Raw genomic sequence first — 26,731 nt, 5'->3', positions numbered from 1 at the left:
ATTTTACATTCTCAAGTCTCACTCACCACAAGCATACTCTGGCTAAATTCATGTTTCTCAGAAAGGGAAAAGGAGTTTACAAGATGCACGCGGGACTCTGAAGGAAATATTGCTCTTAATACAACATGGAGGATGCCTATGTCTAAAATTTTATTATTATTGTTTGTAATATATTTAATTTGGTCTTATTTTCTCAGATTTTTAATTGGTTTTGAGAATATAGAATAAAACAAAAATGAGTTAATAAATACCTAATTTTTACCTAAGCATTTTTAAAAGACAAAATGGAATCTGGCACAAAGTGGTCAATTAAAAATTATCACAGATTTACATGTATATTTTGCTTCCAAATAAGAAGAACTGGAGACAAAATTTCAACTGATACTTATCTGTATTTTTTTAAATTTACATTTTAAATTTGATTTATTTATGGCTGTGCTGGGTCTTCATTGGTGCGTGAGAGCTTTCTCTATTTACAGACAGTGAGGGCTACTCTTGCAGGCTCTAGAGCATGCAGATTTCAGTAGTTGTGACACATGGGCTTAGTTGCTCCTCAGCATGTGGAATCTTCCTGGGCCAGGGATCAAACCCATGTCCTCTGCACTGGCAGGTGGATTCTTATCCACTGCGCCACCTGGGAAGTCCTAAAATTTATTTTTAATTGGAGGATAACTGCTTTGCAATGTTGTTAGTTTCTGCCATACATCAACATGAATCAGCCATAGGTATACATATGTCCCCTCCTCTTGAACCTCCTTCCCACCTCCCAGCCCTCTAGTACCAAGTCGAGCTCCTTGCATCATACAGCACATTCCCACTGGCTACTATTTACATATGGTAATGAATATGTCTCAATGCTACTCTCAATTTGTCCCATCCTCTCCTTCCCCTGCTGTGGTACACAAGTCTGTTCTCTATGTCTATGTCTCTATTACTGCCCTACAAATAGGTTCATCAGTACCATTTTTCTAGGTTTCATATGTATGCATTTTACATGGTATTTGTTATTCTCTTTCTGACTTACTTAACTCTGTAAAACAGGCTCTAGTTTCCTCTACCTCACTAGAACTGACTCAAATTCGTTTTTTTTAATGGCTGAGTAATATTCCATTGTATATATGTATACAAATTCTTTATCCTCATCTGTTGATAGACATCTAGATTGAGTATATTCTTTTTATTACTCTTATAAAACCCAATCTAACTACTTCATATCCTCGCTAATATCAACATTGCATAGATTAAGAAAATCAGTAAGAAAATAAAATGGATTTCCTTGATCTCTATAAAAGGTTGCCATTATTATTTATGTATTTTTAAATTAGGGCTTCCCTGGTGGCTCAGATGGTAAAGAATCTGCCTGCATTGCAGGAGACTCAGGTCAGTTATTTAATGGACACTTATACAGTAGAAGTTCATGGACAGAGGAGCCTGATGAGCTGCAGTCCATGGGGTTGCAAAGAGTCGACCACGACTAAGTGACTAACACTTTCACTTTTTAAATGCAGTATTTACTATTGCCAGACTTTCAGTGCTTTATAAACATCAACTCATAAACGAGGACTAATAGCTAAAAGGTGTTACCAAATTATTAATATTAAGACCATTAGGTTAAAAATATATTGCATAAAAGTATACAGTAGGAGCAAAAACTTTAATAATGTAACTGGACACACATTATTACTGGAATGATCACAAAAAGGTACCATCGTGTTATTTTTTTCTAATTCAGTTGTTTTAAGTTTTAGTACTATCTAAAATTTAGGGACTTCTCTGGTGGTCCCGAGGTTAAGAACCTGCCTTTAATGCAGGGGACACAGATTTGATCCCTGGTTAGGGAACTAAGATCCCATATGCTGCAGAGCAACTACTAAAGCCCGTGTAGTCTGGAGCCCATGTGCCACAACTACTGAGCCCACACACCACAACTAGAGAGTCTGTGCACCACGATGGAAGATCTCACAGGTTGCAAGGAAGACCCATGTGCCACAATGAAGACCCAACACAGCCAAATAAACAGAAAATTTTAGTTTAAAATAATGAAATGGCTTACATATTTTTAAAATACAAGATATAATTCAAGTAGATATATTACACTGTAATACTGAAATAAATGTACTGTTAGAATGAATTCATGATATTTTTAAAAATTTGCATTTTTAAGCTGTCATTGGAGTAGGCTAACTTAACACTCAAACTAATAAAAACAAAGTAGTATGCGTTTGACACACAGTCTTTAAATTATTCTCCATTAAAATGAACCCAGGTTCTTAAAGTTGCTGATTCTAGTCTTGGGATATGCAATTTCAAGGTGTGCCTTGCTCCCAGAAAGCAACAATGTTTTTCAGAGTTCTATAGCAGAGTTGAGAGGGCTCATCTTAATATAAAAGCAGATTTTGCTGGCCAAGTGTGACCCATTAAACATAAAATTAAACTGATTTACAGATGTGACAGGTATCTCCTGCTGTGTCTCCTAATGATTCCATCTCTTGTTATATATGCCCTTGTGTAATCCCTTCCCCTGAGTATAGACTGGACCTAAGCACAGACTACAGCAAAAGTGATAAGATGTGACTTCCATGATTAGGTTATCAAGACTATGACTTCCATCCTGCTGGCACTCTCTGTTCTCTTCCTGGCTCACTGGCTTTGATGAAGCAAACTACTATGTTGGAGAGGCCTATGTGACAAGGAACAGAAGGTGGCTTCCAGCCAATAAACAGAGAAAACTGAGGCTTTCCGGCCAACAACACAAGAGGAAATTAATCTGGCAAAAAACAAAACACAAAAAAAACACATGAGCCTGGAAGCAGATCTTTCTAGTTTGAGCCTTATAATGACTATAGCCCCAGACAACATCCTGATTACAGCTTTGTAAGAAACCCTAGACCAATGCCTTGACTGCAGCCCTCAGAGAGTTTGAAGTGGAGGATTGAGCTAAACTGTGCCCATATTCCTTTCTCTGTGAAAACGTGAGATAATAAACACATGCCATTTAAGCTGCTAAATTTTGTGGCAAGTTTTGTTACATGGCAATAGACACCTATTGCCACAGAACTGCCTTGTTTTAAAATCATGACTCTAAAAGAGTTACTAAAAAAAAATAGACTCAATTTACTCTTCAAGTAAAACAGGAACTATGTTTAAGCTGAGTTTGTTCAATGAAGAAGAAAAATGTTAAAGTTTAGTTGTATGTATAATTCTCAGGATGGGTAAAACATAAAGGTTAATAAATCCACTATCAACAGAAAACAGGTTTCTTTTCTCATGAAATAATTATAAACAGATTCCTAAGAATTTTTCCTATTCCCTAAGTAGCCACCCACTTGCTTTCATAAAATCAGTATAAGGTACTAATGAAGGTGTATCCAAGCATCCATTTATAGGTTTTTTAGTGGCCTTCTGAATGGTTGAAAGTGCAAAAGTACAAGTGTTAGTTGCTCAGTCATGTCTGACTCTTTGCGACCCTAGGGACTGGGGCCTGCCAGGCTCCTCTGTCTATGGAATTCTCCAGGCAAGAATACTGGAGTGGGTAGCCATTCCTTATTCACAGAAAATGCCAGGGCCGAGGCACTTGAGACAGAGTGAGGAATACTTGCAGACATGGGGTTCAGTGAATTTTGTAGAAGTTGATTAGGAATTAGTAGACAACTTCTTACTAAAAATTATTTGTCAGCTGATGGTTTTAGTTCATTACTTATGGGCTTGATTAGCACCTTCATTCTGTATGGTCTGTTCGCGGGACAAAGACAGAGGCCTAAAGTGTCACACAACAGACCTTTCTTCAATTTTAATCTAGGGGGGACAGGGTATGTACATGAAATACCAAGTTCACCTGTCCTGAGTCCAAGGTAGGGAGAGTGGTGTGTGGGAAAGAAAGAATTCATGCACAGTGCTTACTCTTTGGATAGAAAAGCACATATTAGGTTTATGCTAAAAGAACATTTAAAAAATAATATATAGATGGGCTATTGTTAATAATTTATACATAAGTATAAAAGCCCTCAAGACACTTAGTACTAATACATATTTTTAAAATTAGAAATATATGGAATCAAAATAATGAGTCAGATAAGAGGAACATGAAACTATACTTTAAACGTGAATTTTAAAGGTAATCGTAGCTAAACACAAGTATATGATATGTGGAATTCTTTATTCCTAAAAAGTTTCATTCATACTCCAGGTAAACTAGACTGTTGAAATGGAAAAGTTGTGGCTGCAAGAAGTGTGAAGGCTTTCTTAGTAATGTAGCTGGTTAACCACTATGCACAAGATGCCTGAAGATAATAACCTCAAATTTACTTGGAAGCATGAAGAAAGAGGACTGCCAAAATGTACTCAAATTCAAGTACACTCATTCTCTACATTAAGATTTCACTATTAATACTTGGACAGGACTCTCTGCAATGTGCAAACCCCTTGCCATCCTCCAGCCCATGTTTCTGGGGGTTTTTGTTGGTTTTTTTCTTTTTTGGCGTTCATACTCGAACTCCAGTGGAGTTCTGTTCTCTATTCTATGCCAAGAATGAAGTCTCTTTGGTTAGTAATGTCTCAGGTGCTATCTGAGCTCTGAGAGATAAGTTACATAATTTAAATCTGATTTAAAATGTCTGAATACATAGTTATGATCATTCTGCATATCTAATTCTACATTTTGCAGGCAATTTTTTTCAAAAGTAATGCTTCAGCATTTCTTAAAGGGACCTACCATATTTTTAAGATGTAACAAATTATGTTACAATGGAAACTGTATTGCTTTTATAAGAAAGAAAACAAACATTACTGAAAAACTAACAGAATAGAACATCAAGGGGTTAACCTGTTACAAGTCATCTTTACAATGTATAAAATTCTCAAGTTGCCTATAAGTTTGTTTAGTATTTATATAATGATTTGACAGAAAATGATTTGATGATTATGTATAATATATTTTGTGCATTACCAAATGACACCAAAGGAGATCGTCATTTGAGTCTTCCGTATTTTGAAATGAAGCAAAAGTAATTTTTTCTGGTTTCTAATCAAACTGGAAAAATCCAGACAAAATATATGTTTTACAATCTACAGGACCAGACAAAAGAAAGGTAATTATAAAACAGTTTACCTCACTGGCAGACATATTCTTCACTTGTTCTGGTTTCAGTTCTGTAAAATATAAAAATGAAGCACTTAGGGAAGAAAAAGACTTCCAAGTTTAAATAAACAAAGTTCAAAATCTAAAAGTATATGTTCAATATAAATTATTATATGAAGAGAAAAATAGATTAATAATAAGAGCATATACAATTTATAAATGCTTACACTAATATTCTTTCTTAGGAAGGCATCGGTTTCTTCATATATTGCTCAAGAACAATAGGATCTATAAATGTGAAACTAAACTTAAAATAATGCAACTTTTTTACAAAAGTCATTAGTTGTTTTAAGCCAGCAACTTTTTTTTTTCAGAATAATAGCTAACATATCCCCCAAAATACAAATGATTTATACATTAGCTAATGTTTCTGAGTTCAGTATCTGAACAAGATGTTATGCCTCCAGCAAAATGAAAGCTTGACTAAAATGCTTTACCCAGAGTTTCAAAATATATTCTCAAGGTTATATTTATTACTCTCTAAAGCAGCAGTTCTTAACCAGTAGTCTGACTGTGATAGATATATTCTGAAGTTGCATGTTCCATGTTCTATTTTGCCATCATAGCCAGTAATCTGAGTGCAAACCTGGGAGCATCACCCATCCACTTCCCATGTTGCCTATGGAAAAGTAGCTGACAACATCTACTCTAAAGTGACTATCACCCGGAGTTTAACATAACCTAAAAATGACGGATGCGGTATTTCAGAATCAACAAATTACCCTGAATCAAAACAAAGGAATGAATGATATACTTTGCTGCAATTTTCCAAAAGATAACATATAATGATAAAAGTAAAAACATCTATTTATATAAGTTTCCTTACACACATCAATTTCAAGCGATATTAGAATACAGAAAAGAACCATAAAATAAATAAGAACATTTTCCCTTTATTATTCTTTTTCACTTGCTTAAAAAAGCTCTGTTATTCCGGAGGGTTTTTTTTTGCTGCTAACCTACTATCAAGTTGCAAAATCTGCTGTCTAGAACAAGGTTCATGGTACAATGATCCATGGACTGTCTTTATATGGTCTGTGAGCTAAGAATGGTTTCACATTTCCTGTGTTGTGGGGAAAAAAAGTGGGGAGGGGGAGGAAGGAGGAAGATGAGGAGAAGGAAGAAGAGGAGGGAGGAGGAGAATGGAAAAGCAGGAAGAGGAAGAAGAAACAGCAGAAGCAGTAGCAACAGCAGCAGCAGCAGCTATGCTACAGAGCATATGTGGCCAATGAACCTAAAGCTTTTCTCAGAAAGGTTACTTAACTTTAAGTCTAAAAACTCTGTATCAAGTTTTAATCAAGTTTTCCACTGATTCAGCTTTACTGCTTTCCAACAATAAAAAAGACCTCTCAATAATGACTTCTTAAACTTCTGAATGGTGTAATAAAGAGTTCTAAATGTTTCAAGCTCTGGAATTCCTACCTCGGATAGGACCCAGTGCTGCGTCCTTAGCCAAAGCTGTGAGATCACTGCCTGAGTATCCATCTGTCATTCTGAGAATGAGAAGGAAGAAAGAACAAGTTATTTTTACCTTTCCAGATTTAAAATCGCCACATAATAAGAGGGTAAAACCCTAGTTGGCCTTTGTCATCAAGCAGACAGCTCTGTGATTTGATTTTTAAGGGCACAGGAAGGCCCACTCACTAAAAACAAAGCAACTTACTGGTTCCTTATAATGCCTCAAGTCTTTACCATTAGAAACATTCCCTTTTTATTTTTTAATTAATTTAATTGAAAGATAATTGCTTTACAGAATTTTATTCTCTGCCAAATGTCAACATGAATCGGCCATAGGTATACATATGTCCCCTCCCTCTTGAACCTCCCTCCCACCTCCCTCCCCATCCCACCCCTCTAGATTGTCACAGAGCCCCTGTTTGAGTTCCCTGAGTCATACAGCAAATTCCAATTGGCTATCTATTTCCACATATAGTACTGTAAGCTTCCATGTTACTCTTTCCATACATCTCACCCTCTTCTTCCTCCCCGACCCCATGTCCATAAGTCTGTTCTCTATGTCTGTTTCTCCACTGCTGCCTTATAAATAAACTCATCAGTACCATCCTTCTAGATTCCATATATATGTGTTAGTATGTGATATTTATATTTCTCTGATTTACTTCACTCTGTATAGTAGGCTCTAGGTTCATCCACTTCATTAGAACTGACCTAAATGCATCCCTTTTCATGGCTGAGTAATATTCCATTGTACATATGTACCACAGATTCTTTATCCATTCATCTGTTGATGGACATCTAGGTTGCTTCCATGTTCTAGCTATTGTAAATAGTGCTGAAATGAACATTGGAGTATATGTGTCTTTCTCAATTTTGGTTTCCTCAGGGTATATGCCTAGGAGTGGGATTGCTGGGTCATATGGTGCTTTTATGCCTAGCTTTTTAAGGAATCACCATTCCATCTTCCACAGTGGCTGTATCAATTTACATTCCCACCAACAGTGCAAGAGGGTTCCCTTTTCTCCACACCCTCTCCAGCATTTACTGCTTATAGACTTTTTGATGAGGGCCATTCGGACTGGTGTCAGCTGGTGTCTCATCATGGTTTTGATTTGCATTTCTCTAATAATGAGCAATGTTGAGCATTTTTTCATGGGTTTGTTAGCCATCTGTATGTCTTCTTTGGAGAAATATCTGTTAAGGGTCTTTTTCCCACTTTTTGATTGGGTTGTTTGTTTTTCTGGTATTGAGTTATATGAGCTTCTTATATATTTTGGAAACTAATCCTTTTTCAGTTGTTTCATTTGCTATTATTTTCTCCCATTTTGAGGCTTTTCTTTTCACCATGTTTATAGTTTCCCTTGCAGTGCAAAAGCTTTTAAATTTAATTAGGTCCCACTTGTTTATTTTTGCTTTTATTTCCATTACTCTAGGAGTTGGGTCATAGAGGATCTTGTTTTAATTTATTATGTCGCCAAGTGTTCTGCCTATGTTTCCTCTCAGAGTTTTATAGTTTCTGGTCTTACATTTAGGTCTTTAATCCATTTTGAGTTTATCTTTGTGTATGGCAACAGGAAGTAGAACCATTCCTTTAGATTAAGGTATACTGCATCTCCAGGAGACTCCATTAAGTTGTAAATATGTGCCCTGGAAAGGTTACATCTATAAACCATTGCTGGCCAACTGACGCATAACTGCAATTACTTCTCTATAGATTAATGAGTCTCTATCTAGACCAAGAACTGCCTTGATGGAATGAGGGGCAATCAAGGAAGATTTCTTCATCTGTAGGACACCCTATAGGACAGACAGGGTGAAGGAAGGGTCTGGGGTAGAAGACATGGGCAAAAAGAGGTACACCTGAATGGGACGCCACAGTGGGAACTCCTGGGCAGCCAAAAGATTAGGGAAGAACTAGGGAAGTCAAGAGGAAGAGGAAAACAGAACAGGAAAAAAATATTTACTTTTCATGTACTCTGTTAAATAACTGCAGAAACATTATTAGCAGATTTTTTACTGGAATAACAAAGAATGAATTTGTTCTTTTTTCACAGGTATCTGGCAACTCAAGAGTTTTTACTAACAATACTAGCTATTCACATTCTTGTTGAATATTTTAAATTACTTTTTGAGTTTTTTCCAATGACTAAAAATGCATGAGTGCATCTCCTATATTCAGTTTCTACTTAATACACCACTTATTAAAAAAAAACTTGAAGATGTCAAAGTTTAAAAAAAATTATGTGTAATACAAAAGAACAAGTTTAAGTGAAAATACCTGTTGGTGTGGGCAAATATGCAATGTTTTACATCTGAAAAATTATTTTAATAGAACTTAAGTTTATTAAAAAAATATAGTACCATCATCAACAAATAGCTAATAGGTCATGTCTTCCAGAGGATTTAGAAACTGAAATTTAAGTATCATACATAAGAAAATGAGGTAAGTGAAAAGATAAAAGAAGTAGAGAATAAAACAAGTATTCAGATAAATTACTTGTTTCAGACATGGGCTTACTTTAAACAAAACAGAAAAAGACTTCTTAAAAATAAAGAAAAGCTGCAGGATAGATGAAATCAAATCACTCACCTAGCAAGTTGAGCTAGTTCTTTTTGGGTCAATGGGCTTCCTTGTTTACATAATAGATTTTTTAATAAAAGTAGTCGTGTCTGAAAAGAAATATTAAAGAAATATCAGTCCAAAGAGTTAGCTTAATAAAATATCCAGGAGTTAGGTTCAAATCCTAACTCTCATTTAGGAGCTCTATGATTTTACACAAAACACTCTACCTCTTACCGCCTCACTCTTATCTATTAAAACGACAATTTTTTGAAAGTTTCTAAAAGAGTTAAAACTAATCCAAATAAAGCACTAAGTAAATAGCTGCTGCTACCACCAAGGATGTTAAGGGTCTGAGGTAGACAACCGCAATTTAAAGGTATGGGTTCATATAACATGGACTCTCACCCACTTTAAGTGTATAATTCAGTGACTTTTAATAAGATTAGAGTTGGGCAACCATCACCATAATCCGATTTTAGAACATTTCTATCACTCCAAAAAGCTCACCTGTGTCTGTTTGCAATTAATTCTGACTTCCACCCAAAGCCTTAGCTAACCACTATCTACTTTATGTTTCTAGAAATAGCCTTTTTTTAGACACTTCATATAAATGGAATCATATAATAGGCAATCTTTTGCATCTGGCATCCCTCACTTAAAAAAATGTTTTTGAGGTCCATCCATATTACGGTATGTAAAAGTACCATATATGGAATGGTATGGTACCATTTAGCAATAAAAGGAATGAGCACATTTATCTATTCACCAATTGATGACTAGATTTTTTTGCAGTTCTTGGTTATTATTTATAATGCTGTTGTAAAAATTCTTGTACGTGTCTTTATAGATACATGTTTTCATTTCTCTAGTAGAATCTTATGAATGAAATTTTGGAGTCTTACATGCATGCTCAGTTGCTAAGTCGTGTCCGACTCTTTGCAACCCTATGGACTGTAGCCTGCCAGGCTCCTCCGTCCATGGGATTCTCCAGGCAAGAATACTGGAGTGGGTTGCCATTTCCTCCTCCAGGGGATCTTCCCGACCCAGAGATTGAACCGCGTCTTCTGCGTCTCTTGTACTGGCAGGCAGATTCTTTAGCACTGCGCCACCTGGGAAGCCCGTGGAGTCTTACAGTAAGTTCATCTTTTTAAGAAACTGCCAAACTTTCCAATGCAGCTGTACCATATACTAGAAGACTTAGTAATCTTAAATGGTAGGTCTTGTTTCTGCCTAAAATTAAAAAGTTCAAACATAGATACATACCTCCTCATTTGGCAAAGACACATAAACCCGTTTGGTAAAACGCCTAAAAAAAGGATTCAAGCAATCTCAGAAATACAGTTTTGAATTTAAACAGCAAATAACAAAAACAAAGCTTTAAGTATAGTGCTCAAGGCATTTGAATACATTTTAGTAGTCATCAATGTAAAAAGTCACTCTTTTAAAACATTCTAGTTAAATATATAGAAGAGATAACTAATAAGGATCTACTGTATATACCAACAGGGAAGACTACCCAATACTCTGTAATGACCTATATGGGAAAAGAATCTAAAAAAGGGTGGATATATGTATGTGTATAACTGGCTCACTCTGCTGTACACCTGAATCTAACAGAACACTGTAAATCAACTGTACTCCAATACAATTTAAGAAAATTCCAGTTAATGTTCAAAAATCCTTAGTATTGTCAGAATTAAATTAACCATTTATGTATCTGTATTTTTTTAACAGTAGTTAACACTTTAAAACAAAATATCTGATATAAGGAGTTGAAGAATCCCTGCTATTGCCTTGAAACTGAAAACAGCTAAAACCAACACGAACAACAGAAACAGAAATGTAAACTCCATTGTTAGCAAACCAGGTAATGCTTATAGAACTAAAATGTATGAAGAAGGCCTGCCTAGGGCAGTGAAAATTATACCGACAAAGGTGAATACAGACAGGACCTGCCAATGCAAATTCCAGACACAGCTGTCAGAGCAGTTTTCCAGAGAAAACAGAGAACACTCTGAGGGGCAATAAAACTAACCTCCCCACATTTAAACAAGCATGTGAAGACTGGCTCTGCAGATCATGTGACCCTAGTCAGTAGCAAAGGAATGACAAGGAAGATGAGACTGAACAAAGAAACTCAGAGACACAACATCTTTGTAAGGAGATATCAGTCTGGCAAGAGGACAAGCTGTCTTGCAATGGCCAATCTTTTCCAGTTGAAGAAGACTAAATCGACCCAATCTCTCATTTACATACACGTACACTTCTTTACCAGGTGGGGTTTTGCTGTGAGTCAGTGAGACTGCCCACCAGTCCAGGGTATATAGGACAATTCAAGATATTTGCCTTGCTATCTTACTTTTCTAGCTCTTCTACAACATCCTTTCAAAATTAGGTTCTCCAAGAAAACTCCCCTTATTCAAATAAAATAGGCAAAACAGACAAAGGCATAGGACTGATTTTAAAGAAAGTACCAAAAAAAGATGGGAAAGAATACAATAAGCATAAAATAGATAAAATGAAGAACATGCACAAGAGGATTTTGCCATAAAGCAAGTTAAAACTGTGACCAATATCTTTCCAAGAAAATAATTTAATGAAAAAAAAAAAGGCTCCTATGAAATAAGAGCTCAATGAGATAGAAAGGTTCAAAGAAGTAAGACAACAGAAGATGAAAAATGGGACTGCAAAGAACAGGAAAGCAATAAAAAAGAAAACAAAAACCATCACAAAAACAAAGGTCACAAAAGTAACAGTAGTAGTAGAAAGGAGATTAGACACTAACCCTACTGGGTTAACCAATAAATGTGAATAAAAGCAGGCTGGCTTCAGACTTTCACACTGCAACATCCAGTCCTAGAAACAACAGGCAATGTTACAAATTCCTCAGGAAAAGAATGGGAGATCCAAGAATTTTATAATTTGGACAGTTGAGTCAAACTGTCCTCCCAGTAGAAAGGGAACAAATTTGCTCAAACATGAACTGTGTTAGCAGGGTAAAAATCAGTTTTGGAGTTTTAAGACTTTAATTCAACCCAGAAGAAATAAGCAATTTGCCTAAAACCATAAAGTTAAAAATAGTTTTCCTGATATCATGCTGGTCCTGTCCTCAAAAGTTTTGTTTACTAACAAGAGGCCAGAGGATGGATATAGAGAGGAACACAATGAATTCAGTCTTTACACTGAGAACGAAAGAGACAAGTAATACGTGAGATGAATAAAGGAGTAAATCCATCTGTGATGTGCGCATTTCCACATAAATTTCCCTACCTGAGAACAGCTTCATCAAGCTCTTGTGGCCTGTTAGTTGCACCCATTACAAGCACTCGGTCATCTCCAGCAGACTGTACCTATAAGTCAAAATTATTTTCAATATTTTTAAAGTGATAACAAAGAAAAACACAATAAAGATATCTATTTCTAATTTGGGCCATTCAATTGGAAAATACATACACTAAAATGCTACCACATAAAAATATCATAATCAATACGTACACCATCAAATTCTATTAGAAATTCAGTTTTTAGACGTCTGCTAGCATCATGTTCTCCTTCTCTTCTTTCACACAAAAGACTATCAACTTCATCTAGAGGAAATACAAGGATGAAACTTTAATTAAAAGCCAAGCTACGTGAGTTATCTGAGATTAACCTAGTTTATTATTTAGGTTATTAATATAATGTATCCTACTCAATTTGTTGGACAGTCTTTAATCTTGTGCTTTTTAAAAACTTTTTACTTCTGCAACTATACTTCAATAAAAATTTTAAAAAACTTTTTACTTCTGAATAATCTTTCCTATCATTCCCTCACATTTGGAAGAAGGGAACTTTACAAATGTTCAACTAAGCTATTGGAAGACATGTTCTTACCTATAAAAATTATGGAAGGTTGAAGTTCTCGAGCCACAGCAAAAAGAGCTCTCACCAATTTCTCTCCTTCTCCCACCTAAAACAAGGCATTGGACACTGTTAAACCCACAAAACGCAAGATTGCTCCTTCCAGCTTTTTTAATGTCACTACTGAAAATCTAGTACCTAGGAATTTAACTTCCCTTCTTTGCAGCAACCAAAGATTTGGTTTAAAGAATAGGGGTGAGGGGGTTTGGGGGTTATTGATTGTTCCTTATAACACCAGTAAATAGACTGCTTATTTATTAAGAGAATCTGGTGAGTACTTTAAAAAACAAAACAAAATATCTCTCTGTCTTGTTTCACTATGCATTTCTAAGACTTGAGATTGGGATGTAACTACTGAGAAGAGGGAACACCAGAGGACAGAGGGATGCAGCAATATTCCGTAAGCCGTAGGCTGCAGGGTGTGTTTACAGAAGCACAGAAGTTGGAACGTGCTCTCCTAAACAAAACTTGCTCTACTAAAAACATCTTGAAAATCCATTCTCACAATATCACTGTCAATAAATGTCAAAGCATTTCTAGGTGGTCCAGGTGGTCTATGAACACTCCTTAAGACATTATCAGGGGCTTGAACACTATACTAAAGCCATTCTGTGCACCAAAGCATCTATGCTTTGAAAGGGTCATGAGGTTTGCAGTGAAGTGAAGTTGCTCAGTCGTGTTGGACTTTTGTGACCCCATGGACTGTAGCCTACTGGGCTCCTCCGTCCATGGTATTTTCCAGGCAAGAATACTGGAGTGGGTTGCCATTTCTACTTTGTACTCTAGGTGGCATCTATTCTTTTTATTGAAAATTAAATTAAAAAGGAAAAGCCTCAGATTTAGAATCTGCAAAACAAGTATTCTCAGAGCCAGAAGGAACGGCGAGAGATGACCTCTTATGACATCAACCCTGCAAGATTTCCCTGGTGATCCAGTGGTTGAGTCCACCTGTGAATGCAGGGAACCTGGGTTCAAACCCTGATCTGGGAAGATTCCACATGCTGCGGGAACAACTAAGCCTGAGGGACACAACTCCTGAGCCTGTGCTCCGCAACAAGAGAAGCCACCACAATAAGAAGCCTGTGCATCGCAACAGGAGAGTAGTCCCTGCTCGCCACAACTAGAGAAAGCCTGCATGCGGAAATGAAGACCCAGCCTAGCCAAAAATAAGCAAATACATTAAAAAAAAAAACACTTTATAAAGGAAATAGAACCTCAAGTGATACTTTCTTAAGGCCAGTTCTGTATGTAAGTTAGGTTGGCATCCCTACCTGACAGTGTTCTCTGTTGTAGGCTAATATAGGTAGCCTTCTGTTACAACAGTTTTACTTGTAGAATTTCACACAGGAAGCAAAACTTAACCAGGAAAAGTATCACTGTATAGTTACTTTTAATTACTTTACAAAACTGAGACATCTGCCAGTAACTGATCTTGTACTTCTAGCCTCCAAATTTCTATTGTTCAAGCCAGCTAGTCTGTGCTACTTTAATACACAACCCTAACAAATCTCACAGAAAAATTTCACTTTTAAATGAGCCTAACAAATGTACATAACTTTCTACTTTGAAGAGTAAAAAAATAAGATATTTAAAGAATATGTAAGTAATAGATATAAAACTCATAGAAAAACATCTCTGTGTAATGTTATTGCTATTTATTCTTAACACAGTAACATTTAGACAGTAACTTAAAGCATGACAATACTGGAAAAAGAACACTCACATATTTTGAAGTTAAACTTGCAGCACTTATGTTAAAGAAGGTTGCATTAGATTCTGCAGCTACTGCTTTAGCCTTTAAAAATCAGAAGGGTAAATATGTTAGTTCAATTGCTTTAAAAAGATAACTACATGTGATCAACTTAATTTCTATAAAACATTTCCTAAAAACATAAGGTATGACACAATTTCCAACAAATAGCAATCAATGTATTTCCTTCTCAGCAATGAGAAAAAGGTGCAGGAGGAGCTGTGCTTCTTCTCACTCTCTTTCTCTCTAAGAGAGATGTCAAAGGGACAGGTTGGAAAAACAAAAAAAGGGTGTGTTATTCTCTTCCCAGCTATAGAAGATAACTGGTTAGAGAAAGAGAAACAGCTGAAGGAAAAAGTTACTCTTTCTCTATTTAGTTTTCCCTGTAGCAGAGTCATTCAGGAAAAGAGGTATTCAGATCCTAGCAAAAACTTCTGGCAAAACGATATAGAAAAAAAACAATCTGCTGTATGTCAGTTATGCCTCAATTAGAAAAAAAGAAAGGGAGAAATCTGTTATCAGGCTGATTATTTTATTTAAATAAACTTGCTAAAATAGTAAAAAAAAACAAAAACAAAAACAGAGATTAGGAAGATACTCAATATAGTAAGGTAAGCTCTTCTAGGGCAAAATTTTAATATTTAACTTGGGAAAACAATGAAAATTATACTGTTCCCAGCATCAAACTAATACTGGAGATAACATACATGGTTTTTCACCTATCTTCATCATTAAAAACTAGCTTAAAACCTGGGAGTTCCCCAGTGGTCCAGTGGTTAGTACTCAGTGCTTTCCCTGCCATGACCCTGGATTCAATCCCTGATCTGAAAACTAAGATCCCACAAGGTGTGCAGTGTGGGGGGAGGGGAGGGGAGGTAGGGGAAGGGAGAAAGTATATAACAACAAAAGGCAAATCATAAACGACAGACTCTGACAATGAAATGTTTCTTTTATTCACATTATACCCTTAATATCTCAATAGAACTTGCCAATTTAAAAGGAATTCTTACCAGCATTGTTTTCCCATTTCCAGGTGGACCAAAGAGTAACAATCCTCTGGCAGGAGCCCTAAGCCCTGTGAACAACTTAAAAATACATACTTTAGTTCACAACTGTGATTCTGGAGACACTTTTTCCAGACATTTTGAGTATTATTTGTTATCAGTAGCATCCTCCAAAAGAGAGCTGCCCAGAGCTCTAAACAGAACATATAATCAATAAGTTACTATAATTACCCCAAACAGAAGAAAACAAAGTGAAATAAACCCAAATTCTTATTGATCAAATTGAAAGCAACTGAGCTTCCCTGGTGGACCGGTGGTTAAGAATCGCCTGTCAATGCAGGGGACGCAGGTTCAGACCCAGGCCTGGGAAGACACCACAGGCTGTGAGCCAACTGCCCGTGAACCACAACTACTGAGCCTGCAAGCTGCAACCGCTGAACCCTGTGTGCCCTAGGGCCCGTGCTCCCCAAAAGAGAAGCCACCACACTGCGATGCCCGTGCACAGCTAGAAAGTAGTCCCCGCTCACTACAACTACAGAAAGCCCCCTTGTGCAGCAGTGAAGACCCAGTACAGCCAAAATAAAAATTAAAAACATTTTAAAAGTACATTGAAAAAACTGAAAGCAGGCTGATTAAACAAGACATCTTCAACAAAGAATGTTTCTCCACTTTTAGAAATCTCACCAAAATAACAGTAAATGAATAAAAAAAAGAAATCTTCAAAACAAAACAAAAAAAATACAAAAGGAAACAACAGAGGACACAAATTTTTGTAGATGGTGAATTGATAAAGTGTGGTAAATTATTTAATGGAGTTGAGGGAGCTAAAACCAAGCGCCTGCTTGTGAAGGGATACCTAGATACCAGGAGCAAGCTGACATGAACAAAAAACCCTGGAAAAGCCTGGAATTGGAGGAATCAGGTATGGGAGAAAGCACTAGTGAGGCAGCTGGCCAAAAACAGGGGGACTGATGGAAAGTCTGTGTGAGGAACAACGGAAACCACGCTCCTGCCCTGACCAAGAGCATGCAGCGTGTACTGCTCTTCCACAACAAAAGGAGGCAGAGGTTTCCTTCTCTAGAGACATCAAACCACAGCTGCCAAACTCAAGGACACCAGGCACGGCACTCAACTGATAACATTTTACTCAACAGTGAAAGTGTATGTATTTTAAGTTGAACCATATGAAGTAACTGATATTCAACTTAGACACAAAATTTTATTTGAGTGGGTTCAGGTTTACAGAAAATTTAATGGAAAGAACAGAGTTTCCATGTAACTCCTCACCTCCCCCATCTCCCCTATTATTAACATCTTGCATTGGTATGGTACATTTAATACAGCTGATGAATACTGATACATTATTATTAACATAAGTTCATAGTTTACATTAAGGTCCACTATTTGTGTCAAATATTTACCATTAGTTTCATGGTAATGAAACAGTGTCACTACTGTAAAAACTGCCTTTTCCACCATCTATTTAACCTTCCTGTCCTACCCATGAATGCTTGGCAACCACTGATCTTTTTACTGTTTCCATAGTTACTCTAGTTGAAATCATACAGTATAAGACTTTTAAGATTGTCTTCTTTGACTTAGCAATATGTACTTAATGTTCCTCTATGTATTTTCATGGCTTGATAGCTCATTTCTTTTTAGTGCTGAATAATATTTCATTATTATGGATATACCATAGTTTGCTTATACATTTAACTACTGAAAACCATCTTGAATGAACAAAGGTTAAAGTATTTGCTTTAAGTAATTCTGAGAATAAATTAACTCAAGAATGTGTTTTTAATATTATTTATCTCATTCAAGCCACTTTTAGTGTTCAGTAACTTAATTACTGTTGTTGAGAAGGTCTTACAACTAGCTGAGAAAAGAAGTGAAAGGAAAAGAAGAAAAGGAAAGATATATCTATCTGAATGTAGTTACATCGTGAGTCAAGTGGACCTTAGGAAGCATCACTAAGAACAAAGTTAGTTGAGGTGTTAGAATTCCAGTTGAGTTATTTCAAATCCTAAAAGATGATGCTGTTAAAGTACTGCATTCAATAGGCCAGCAAATATGGAAAATTCAGCAGTGGCCACAGGACTGGAAAAGGTCAGTGTTCATTCCAATTCCAAAGGGCAATGCCAAAGAATGCTCAAAGTACTGCACTATTGCACTCACTTCATATGATAGCAAGGTAACGCTCAAAAATCCTTCAAGCTAGGTTTCAACAGTACGTGAACTGAGATCTTCCAGATATATAGGCTGGATTTAGAAAATGCAGAGGAACCAGAGATCTAATGGCCAGCGTCCATTAGATCATAGAAAAAGCTAGGCTATTCCAGAAAAACATCTACTTCTGCTTCAGTGACTATGCTAAAACCTTTGACTGTGTGGATCACAAAAAATTATGGAAGATTCTTAATGAGATGGGAATACCAAACCACCTTAACCTACCTCCTGAGAAATCTGTATGCAGGTCAAGAAGCAACAGTTAGAACTGGAATGAACAATGGACTGGTTCAAAATTGGGGAAGGAGTATGTCAAGGCTGTATACTGTTACCCTGCTTATTTAACTTACATGCAGAGTACATCATACAAAATGCCGGGCTAGGTGAAGCACAAGTCAAAATCAAGATTGCTGGGAGAAATATCAATAACCTCAGATATGCAGAAGACACCACCCTAACAGCAGAAAGAGAAGAGGAACTGGAGAGCCTCTTGATGAAGGTGGAAGAGGACAGTGAAAAAGCTGGCTTCAAACTCAACATTCAAAAACTAAGATCATGGCATCGGGTCCCATCACTTCATGGCAAATAGATGGGGAAACAATGGAAACAGTAACAGACTTTATTTTCTTGGGCTCCAAAATCACTGTAGATGGTGACTACAGCCATGAAATTAAAAGACACTTGCTCCTTGGAAGAAATGCTATGACAAACCTAGACAGCATATTAAAAAGCAGAGACACTACTTTGCCAACAGTAGTCTGTACAGTCAAAGCTATGGTTTTTCCAGTATATGGATGTGAGAGCTGGACCATAAATAAGGCTGAGCACCAACAAATTGATGTTTTTGAACTGTTTTGTTGGAGAAGACTCTTGAGGGTCCCTTGGACTGCAAGCAGATCAAACCAGTTCATCCTAAAGGAAATCAATCCTAAATATTCATGGGAAGGACTGATGCTGAAGCTCCAGCACTTTGGCCACCAGATGTGAAGAAGTGACTCACTGGAAAAGACCCTGATGCTGGGAAAGATTGAAGGCAGGGAGAGTAGGGGATGACAGAGGACGAGATGGTTGGACAGCATCACCAACTCAACGGATATAAGTTTGAACAAACTCTGGAAGGTAGTAAAGGACAGGGAAGCCTGGCGTGCTGTAGTCCATGGCATTGAAAAGAGTCCGACATGACTGAGTGACTGAACAAAAACAAAATTAGGATTCCGTGTTTTTAAGATGAAATAAAAATTCTAGCACTGTAAAAAAAATGAATGAATTCATCCTGATGCCTGTCATACCCAGCTTTCCAATCTAGCCTAACAATGTCCCCATTGTGATCCATGCAAGCTCCCCACTGTGGAGAATTAAGAATAAAGCTGACCTGTTGCACAATAAAGGTGCTTTATGAAATAAGCTCTGACACATGACCCATTTTACAGTCTACTGTGAAAAGATGAGCTAGGGTAATCATATTCTCTTTCTCGGGAATCTTAATAGGAATTATAAAAATGTTCAAATTGGCAGATGCAGAGATAGACAAATGGTCCAAATCCTGAGATCTGGCTCTACCTCAGATGCCATTCCTCCTTAAGCTCCAATTTAGTATATTTACTAAGGCTTCTGCCCCGCCCAAGCCTAGGTTATTCAAAAATTCCAGTTTTTTCAATTAGTATGGCCCTACCATGGAAATATTCCTAAATGTAAATTCATATGCTGTTTGACCTTACTCTCCATTTTAGATGTGCTCCTTAAAGTTATGCATAGAGCAGAAGCTGAATGACTTCTAACACAGTCCAGATATTTCCTTACTACCTTTACAATTTTAGATATATTTTTGTACCCTAAGAAGCACATCATTTATAATAAAGGCCATACTTGAGACTGATCTACCACTTAATTAAAATGTAGAGAAAGAAATTTAAGTCTTAGGACTAGTTTCTTTGGCAACAAATGGACTAAATGACTGCTAAGATCCTGTTCAGGTCTATGGTTGCATGAATCCTTTCAACAGGCATTTTTTGGGTCAATACTCAGTCTGGTGCATTTACTACGCTTATATATAGCCCCAGGGGGGAACGTTAGCCTAAAATACAAACCATCACAGGTTTCCTCAAAGTGTGGCCTGAGGTGGTACAAGGGACAAATTTGGCTACTATAAAGACAAATACTTTCCACCTTTATTATTTTATTATTAAGAATATTCAATTAGTATATTAAACCAGTGATTTCCTGCACACTGCTTCTTAGAATGAGCAAGAGGTAAAAGAAAATACAATCAACAAATAATAAATGTCAGTATAGTTGGTACTCACGAGTTACAAACAGTATGAAAATGACAAAGACTACAGAAAAATAGGGCCACACAACCTTTACACGTTCGTTTAAGAGTGTATTCACAATAACGTGCCATATAACATCTATGTTCACTAGGTTTTGTAAACGAGTCCACAAAGACTTGAAAGCTCAGAAGGAAGAGAAACAGCTGACCCAGATTGGATCCTCAGGTTTATTTTTTGCAATTTTTTCAGAATAGCATCAAATATGAAATCTGTGAATTGTGAAAACCGAAAACAATACCAAATATGGAAAATTAAATATTTATTATCAATTGCAAGATTACCTAACTTCTTCATTGAGTTAAAAAATTATGGGATGGAAGGTTAGGCTCCTATTCATCACTTATCAGCTCTTCATTTACTTTGATCACTTAGTATCTTCAAAATAATTCTTCTAAATAACTTTATCTTAATTTCTCTTTTCTCCAGTATGATTTCTGTCTTTTAATTTTAAATCTCTTACCTTAATATAAAATTATTGCCTGTTACCTATTTTTCCTATAAACTTAATTACAAACGGATTGGGAATTAGTTACCATTATAGTCAATCTCCTCTCCAATACAGTCAACATCAACTGCTAATGATTTTTCCTTAAAAAAAAAAAAAATCAAACCTACTGTTAAATGAATTAATCATTCTAGTGTAGCTCATTTATTTACTGATACTATGGATTCAGTAATGGATGATACTATAAGAAAATGACAATATAAAGTCCTTACCTCAGGTCTCAGAGAAGGAAGAATAACAATTTCTTGCAATGCTTGTTTTGCCAGCTCTTGACCAGCTATATCATCAAATTTAACAGCTGTTCCGCTAAGAAACAGAATTTCAGTTAACTACACACATAAATATTCTTCAGTTATTATAATATTAAGTCTAAGCTCTATGTAATGTAGCCATTTTTACATTAACTAAGAGGGAAACTATAGTTAAATTAGTAAAGCAATGGCTTTCTCATTTACAGTAATTGAAAACCATCATAAAAATTAAATATGTAAATTAGACAAGGTATTTATTATCCATTTTACTAATGATATATTTTGCCAATAAAACATGTTTAAACTCCATAAAATGCTTTAGATGACAATACTTACTTGTCCACAATTTCATTCATTATAAGGTTAGCAAGGTTGCTGTCCACATTCCTAAAATTCTTCAGGTCTTTCTTTTTACGAGCAGCAGTTGTAGGGGTAGAAGGTTTATTTGTTCTATTTGTTTTTGGTGTACTCTTGGAAGGACACAAAATTTTGATGTGAAAACACAACATAATGGTTTCAATTTTCACATGTGAGTTAACTTTAATGTTCACAGAATTAAAAGAATAAAAGTAGCAAAAAATACATATAAAAATCCCCAAACTGTATACTTACTCTAAGATAAAATGGCATTCTCTATAGAACTACATTTGGCATGAAGTGGGTTTATAGAAGATTTTATCCAGAGAGATTTACTTACTATGAAATAAAAAGGCTCTATGACAACACATTCACATAATTTTGATCCTTGTTAGAATTGTAACAAAACTGTATGTATGTTTAATGTTACAAAACATTTATGTACATTTACACAATTATACAAAGAAGGAATTTAAAATGACCTATAGGGAATTTCCTGGCGGCCTAGTGCTTGGAACTCCCTGCTTTCACTGCTGAAGGCCTGGGTTCAGTTCCTGGTTTGGGAACTGATAATGGTAAGCCACACTTCATGGCATAGCCAAATAAAGAAATAAAATAAAATTAGAAACAGACTGGATAAAGAATACATAAAACACACTGGATAAAGAAACTTACTGTTAAAAACACCTAGTTAGCAAGATTTCCTTCAAAGATAATAGAGAAAAAAAAAAGATTTGCTTTTTAGTAGCAAGTTGCCTCTGCTACTTAGATTTTATTTTTTATTCTTTTTATTAAAAAAAATTGTATTTATTTACTATTTGGCAGTACTGGGTTTTCACTGCAGCATGTAGTTTCTTTTAGCTGCAGCATGCAGGATCTAGATCCCTGATCAGGGATTGAACCTAAGTCCCCAGGCTTGGCAGTGCAGAGTTTTAGCCACTGGACCACCAGGGAAGTCCCTACTTAGATTTTTATAAATCTAAATTCAAAAAAAGGAAAAGAAATCATTCAACTTTGTGGAAACTTATCAATTCTCTTAAGGTATTACAAAGTACTTATAAATTTAAGTAAGCATTGTCATGTTCAAAATTTTGTTTGCAACAGCATAGCAACTGAAGTTACTGTCTCAAAATACCTTATGAGCGGCAGCTGCAGAACCAGGTCCTTGTCTCACACCAGAAACCATGGATAAACCACTGCAACTAGGTGCTCTATGGTGGCCTGAAAGACCTGTGGGTCCAGTTTTCATAACTGTTTTTGAACGAGGCAGTGAATTACTAGCATGTGTTAACGGATCTTTTCTTTTTGGAACAGCTCCACTTTCTATCAAGGAAAAAATAAAGTCATCATGGTCAGAAAACTGTGGCTAAACATTATAAAAGTTAATATAAAGACCAGTACAAATTTGAAAGCTAATAATACTATTTTTATTTCAGCAGTATCTCAAAATAAGACTTCAGTCAGAATATATACTAAAGTATTCATAACAATTGTTACTGGGTGTGGACAAGATTATGAGTGTTTAGCCTTTCCCTTTTCCTGGTGTGTAATTTTCTTTTAAGAAACACGTATTTGTCATAAAAAGAAATAACTATTTGTCGGGGCAGGAGGAGGATACAAAAAAGGTACCAAGAAAACAGAGCTGCCAAAATTTTTTTCTTTTTTGTTTTGTTTTATTTAAAAGCTGCCAAAAATTAAAGAAACAAAATGTAGTAAAGGCACTAGGGGTAGGCTGTATGGGGGTCGGGGGGGACAAATAGCACATCATTCTAAACTTTTCAGACTATAAAACAGTGTGAAAATCCAATCCATGCCACCAGAAGAGTTTTAAAAGGCAATTTTAATTTAAAGAGTATAAAGATGCGGTTAATATGCCAAGTATTTCATGCTATGTCTATGTTACCAGGTGGCTCAGTGGTAAAGACTCCACCTGCCAATGCAAGGAGACACAGGAGATGTGGGTTCGATCCCTGGGTCAGGAAGACTACTCATTCAGTATTTCTGCCTAGAGAATCCTATGGTCAAAGGACCCTAGCAAGCTACAGTCCAAGGGTGGCAAAGGGTCAGACATGACTGGGCACGCATGCACGCACATATAAATGGACAAGTATAAGATATTTTCTAATAAGTCTAAAAGGTCACATGACCTACCTACTCTGCTCTTCTACATAAATTATACACTTTAAATGTTCAAATCTCACTGCTTCTAAATATTTTCATATACTGTATAACAAACATCAAAGTTTATTAATAGCAATGTTCACTGTTAAATCAGTCAGCAAATTAGAGAGGCCTAGAGAAAAGACTAGCTTAAAGACAAAAGCCTCATCGTTGCTCTGTCATAATATCCCTTAATGTAGCTTAAGGAAACGCCAAAGAAGGGAACTTGCTTCCAGTGTAGGGGGCATGGGTTTAATCCTTGATTGGGAAACTAAGATCCCATATGCCACATGGTGTGGTGAAAAAAATAAAAAAAATTTTTTAAGTACAGTAAAATAAACAAGGGTTCTTTTCCAATAAATAAATGCGATGTTCTGCACCATTTGTTTAAGGAGCTAAAGGATAAAGACCCTATAGGAAAAACCAGGAAATCAATCCAGAAAAAGAGAATGACAAGAATTAAAAGTCAAAGCGTGAATAAAAGCAAGATCCGTCTAGGGTGGTAAGTATTTATCACTCATTTCAAACGGGAAAAGAGAGACTGGAGAAGAATTTCTACAAACAGAAAATATACAGTCCTAAGATTATAAATGGATAAAAATTTTTATAAGGAACTGTGAGGATGATAGCAGACTTCTCATAAAAATAACAAAGGTCAGCAGGCAACTGAGTGGGCTCAAAATGCTGAAGGAAAAAACAATGTTAATTCTCATCTATTCTATATTCCGGTGACCAGCCAAGTAAGGACGAGGGTGTTTTCAGACACTACGCTGAGAGTTTACAATCTACAAAACTTCATTAAAAGAAATAGTAAAGCAGGTCTTTTAGTTAAAAAGCACAGAGAAGAGCAAGAACCTGTAATGGGAAGCTAGAGAGCAAGAAAAAAATCAGACATCAACTTGAGGGGAGGAAAAATGGAAATTGAGTTATAGATGTAGAAAACAAACATCATCACCAGGGGGTAAGGGTGGGGAGGGACAAATAGAGATTGGGATTGACATACACATGCTGCTATGTATAAAGTACATAACTAATAAGAACTTAATGTACAGCATAGCGAACTCTATTCAATATTCTGTAATGGCCTATATGGAAAAAGGATCTAAAAAAGAGAGGATATATGTATAACTGAATCACTATGCTGTACACCTGGACCTAATATAACCATGTAAATCAGTTATATATAATTGATTTAAATAAAAATTTAAAATACAAGAAATCTTTAAACTTTTTTTTATTACATATGAGTAAAGAGAGCAGTTTTTTTATGGTCTATATTACGAGTTTTCTGTTACAATTTGAACAAAGTAATATTTACTTCAATAAAATTTAAGCACTGGACACAAAACTAATTCTGAAAAAGTTACCAATAAAACTAGACATGATGTCAGGGAACCTACGAAATGAAGATTCCTTCCACCCAAACAAAACAAGACAAAAAAACATCTAATTTTCTGTAGGAGCTTATGTGATGTTCAAAGCTTATGGGAAACAAATTTAACCCATAGTGAATAACAGTATTCTAATGTTTCTCTTCACTGTGTGAACTCAGCCTCAAATTTTTCCAACAGGGGTTATGACTAAATACTCACTTGTTGTATAAGTGAAATGTGTATGCACTGAAAACTGATATATGATCAAAAAATTAAAATTACTGTCTCAAAAAACACTGCTTTATAAAAACCTGGTACAGGTACCGATAGGAAAAAACACCAAAGCTCAAAATAAAATAGAAACAAAAGAACATCTTAATAATTTAGGAAAATGAACCTTCACATTTTATCATCTCAAAACTTGGAGGTTGTAAAATATGAAAATATAACATGCTGAGAATGGCTACACCTATTTGTTACATGTTTACATATCATGAACAACAAGGATGCTGTATTTTCTACACAGCCCTGTGTGAACAAAAACCAATCAAATCTATCACTGTAAAATCAAATCAACGTTATCAGGTTAAGCAGGACTCTACTTTGCATGCAAGCTTTACTATTTGACATGTTAGTTAACCTAAACCCACCTGACTGGAGATGTCCATTACGGCATGTCAAGTTAGTACTGTCATTATAGACGTCCGTTTGTGACTTGGAAAATTGCAAACTTGGTTGCAGCTTCTCTATGCAACAGAGGGGGATGTAAAAAAGAAAAAAAATAAACAAACAGAAAACAACATAATAAAAAATGTTTATGTGAAAATTAAAAATGATTCAAGGTGTTAAAAAGTTATATAGCGAAGGATTTTGCATTTATATAAAATTATCTTTAACAACATAACTAATTAGTAAAAACTCAGACATTAAAATAGCAACAAAAATAAACAAGTGAATGACTATATTCAAAATATGCATTATTCAGGTTTGGTAACCTGAGGCAATTCTATAACACTACTATCACCAGTAAACATTTCCTGGATATCCAATACATCCAAATCATTGTACAGGGATAACAGGATAGAGTTAGAAAGAGAATATTAAGAAGACTTTACAGAGAACGTGGGCTCTGAGTTGGCTAGGATCTGGAAAGATTAAAAAAAAAACAAAAGGACATCTCATCAGCAAAAAAGAAATGCAACAAAGCAGAAAGGAATAAGCAAGCTGCAGAACTGTGTGTACAGTACCCAACCACTTATTTAAACACACATGTATGTTTGTATATATAAAAATTCTCTCTAAAAAAGACCCAGAGAAACTGGTAAATACCAGCTGCCTCTGGGGAGCGGAAATGAGTGGCTGGGACATAGTACGGGGTGGATGCTTTTCCAACTTCTCAAAATTTTTGGCATGTGCATATAGAATCTATTTTTAAATTAATCAAAGATTTTAAAGGATTATATCAACCCTACCCTTCCCCTCCAGTTCAAATTACAATGTGATCCTCTCAAGATCTGGGTCTTTTATGTCTAGGACCTGAAGCCCCAAAGTGTAGCAGTTTGAACTTTCTTGCCACCCTACATCATTGCTGCAGTCTTTCCCTAGTCAAGTCACCCCCTATTGCTAACTGATGAACACCGTGCTCCACCACTCACTCATTTACTAGTATGAACTTGCTTCAGCATTAGTTTCACAAGGGTTTCAAGGATTAAAT

General features: G+C 35.9%; 1 protein-coding gene across 3 annotated transcripts in view; it reads right to left on the bottom strand.

Moving 5' to 3' along the window:
• Window positions 1-26,731, bottom strand: part of SPAST (spastin) — a 52,584-nt gene that overhangs the window by 3,266 nt on the left and 22,587 nt on the right. For all 3 annotated transcript variants that reach the window (XM_013967522.2, XM_018055089.1, XM_018055090.1), the window contains 13 exons: window positions 25,668-25,763; window positions 22,620-22,807; window positions 21,464-21,597; window positions 21,089-21,182; window positions 15,819-15,893; window positions 14,782-14,853; window positions 13,032-13,107; window positions 12,654-12,745; window positions 12,429-12,508; window positions 10,422-10,464; window positions 9,186-9,265; window positions 6,560-6,630; window positions 5,108-5,148 (listed from right to left, as the gene is read on the bottom strand). In XM_013967522.2, the coding sequence (XP_013822976.2) occupies window positions 5,108-5,148; window positions 6,560-6,630; window positions 9,186-9,265; window positions 10,422-10,464; window positions 12,429-12,508; window positions 12,654-12,745; window positions 13,032-13,107; window positions 14,782-14,853; window positions 15,819-15,893; window positions 21,089-21,182; window positions 21,464-21,597; window positions 22,620-22,807; window positions 25,668-25,763 (1,142 nt within the window). The remainder of the gene's footprint in view (window positions 1-5,107; window positions 5,149-6,559; window positions 6,631-9,185; window positions 9,266-10,421; window positions 10,465-12,428; window positions 12,509-12,653; window positions 12,746-13,031; window positions 13,108-14,781; window positions 14,854-15,818; window positions 15,894-21,088; window positions 21,183-21,463; window positions 21,598-22,619; window positions 22,808-25,667; window positions 25,764-26,731) is intronic.

This window comes from Capra hircus, chromosome 11, assembly GCF_001704415.2.
Source record: "Capra hircus breed San Clemente chromosome 11, ASM170441v1, whole genome shotgun sequence".
Classification (NCBI taxonomy): domain Eukaryota; kingdom Metazoa; phylum Chordata; class Mammalia; order Artiodactyla; family Bovidae; genus Capra; species Capra hircus.
This window is presented reverse-complemented; position numbering and strand designations above follow the sequence as displayed.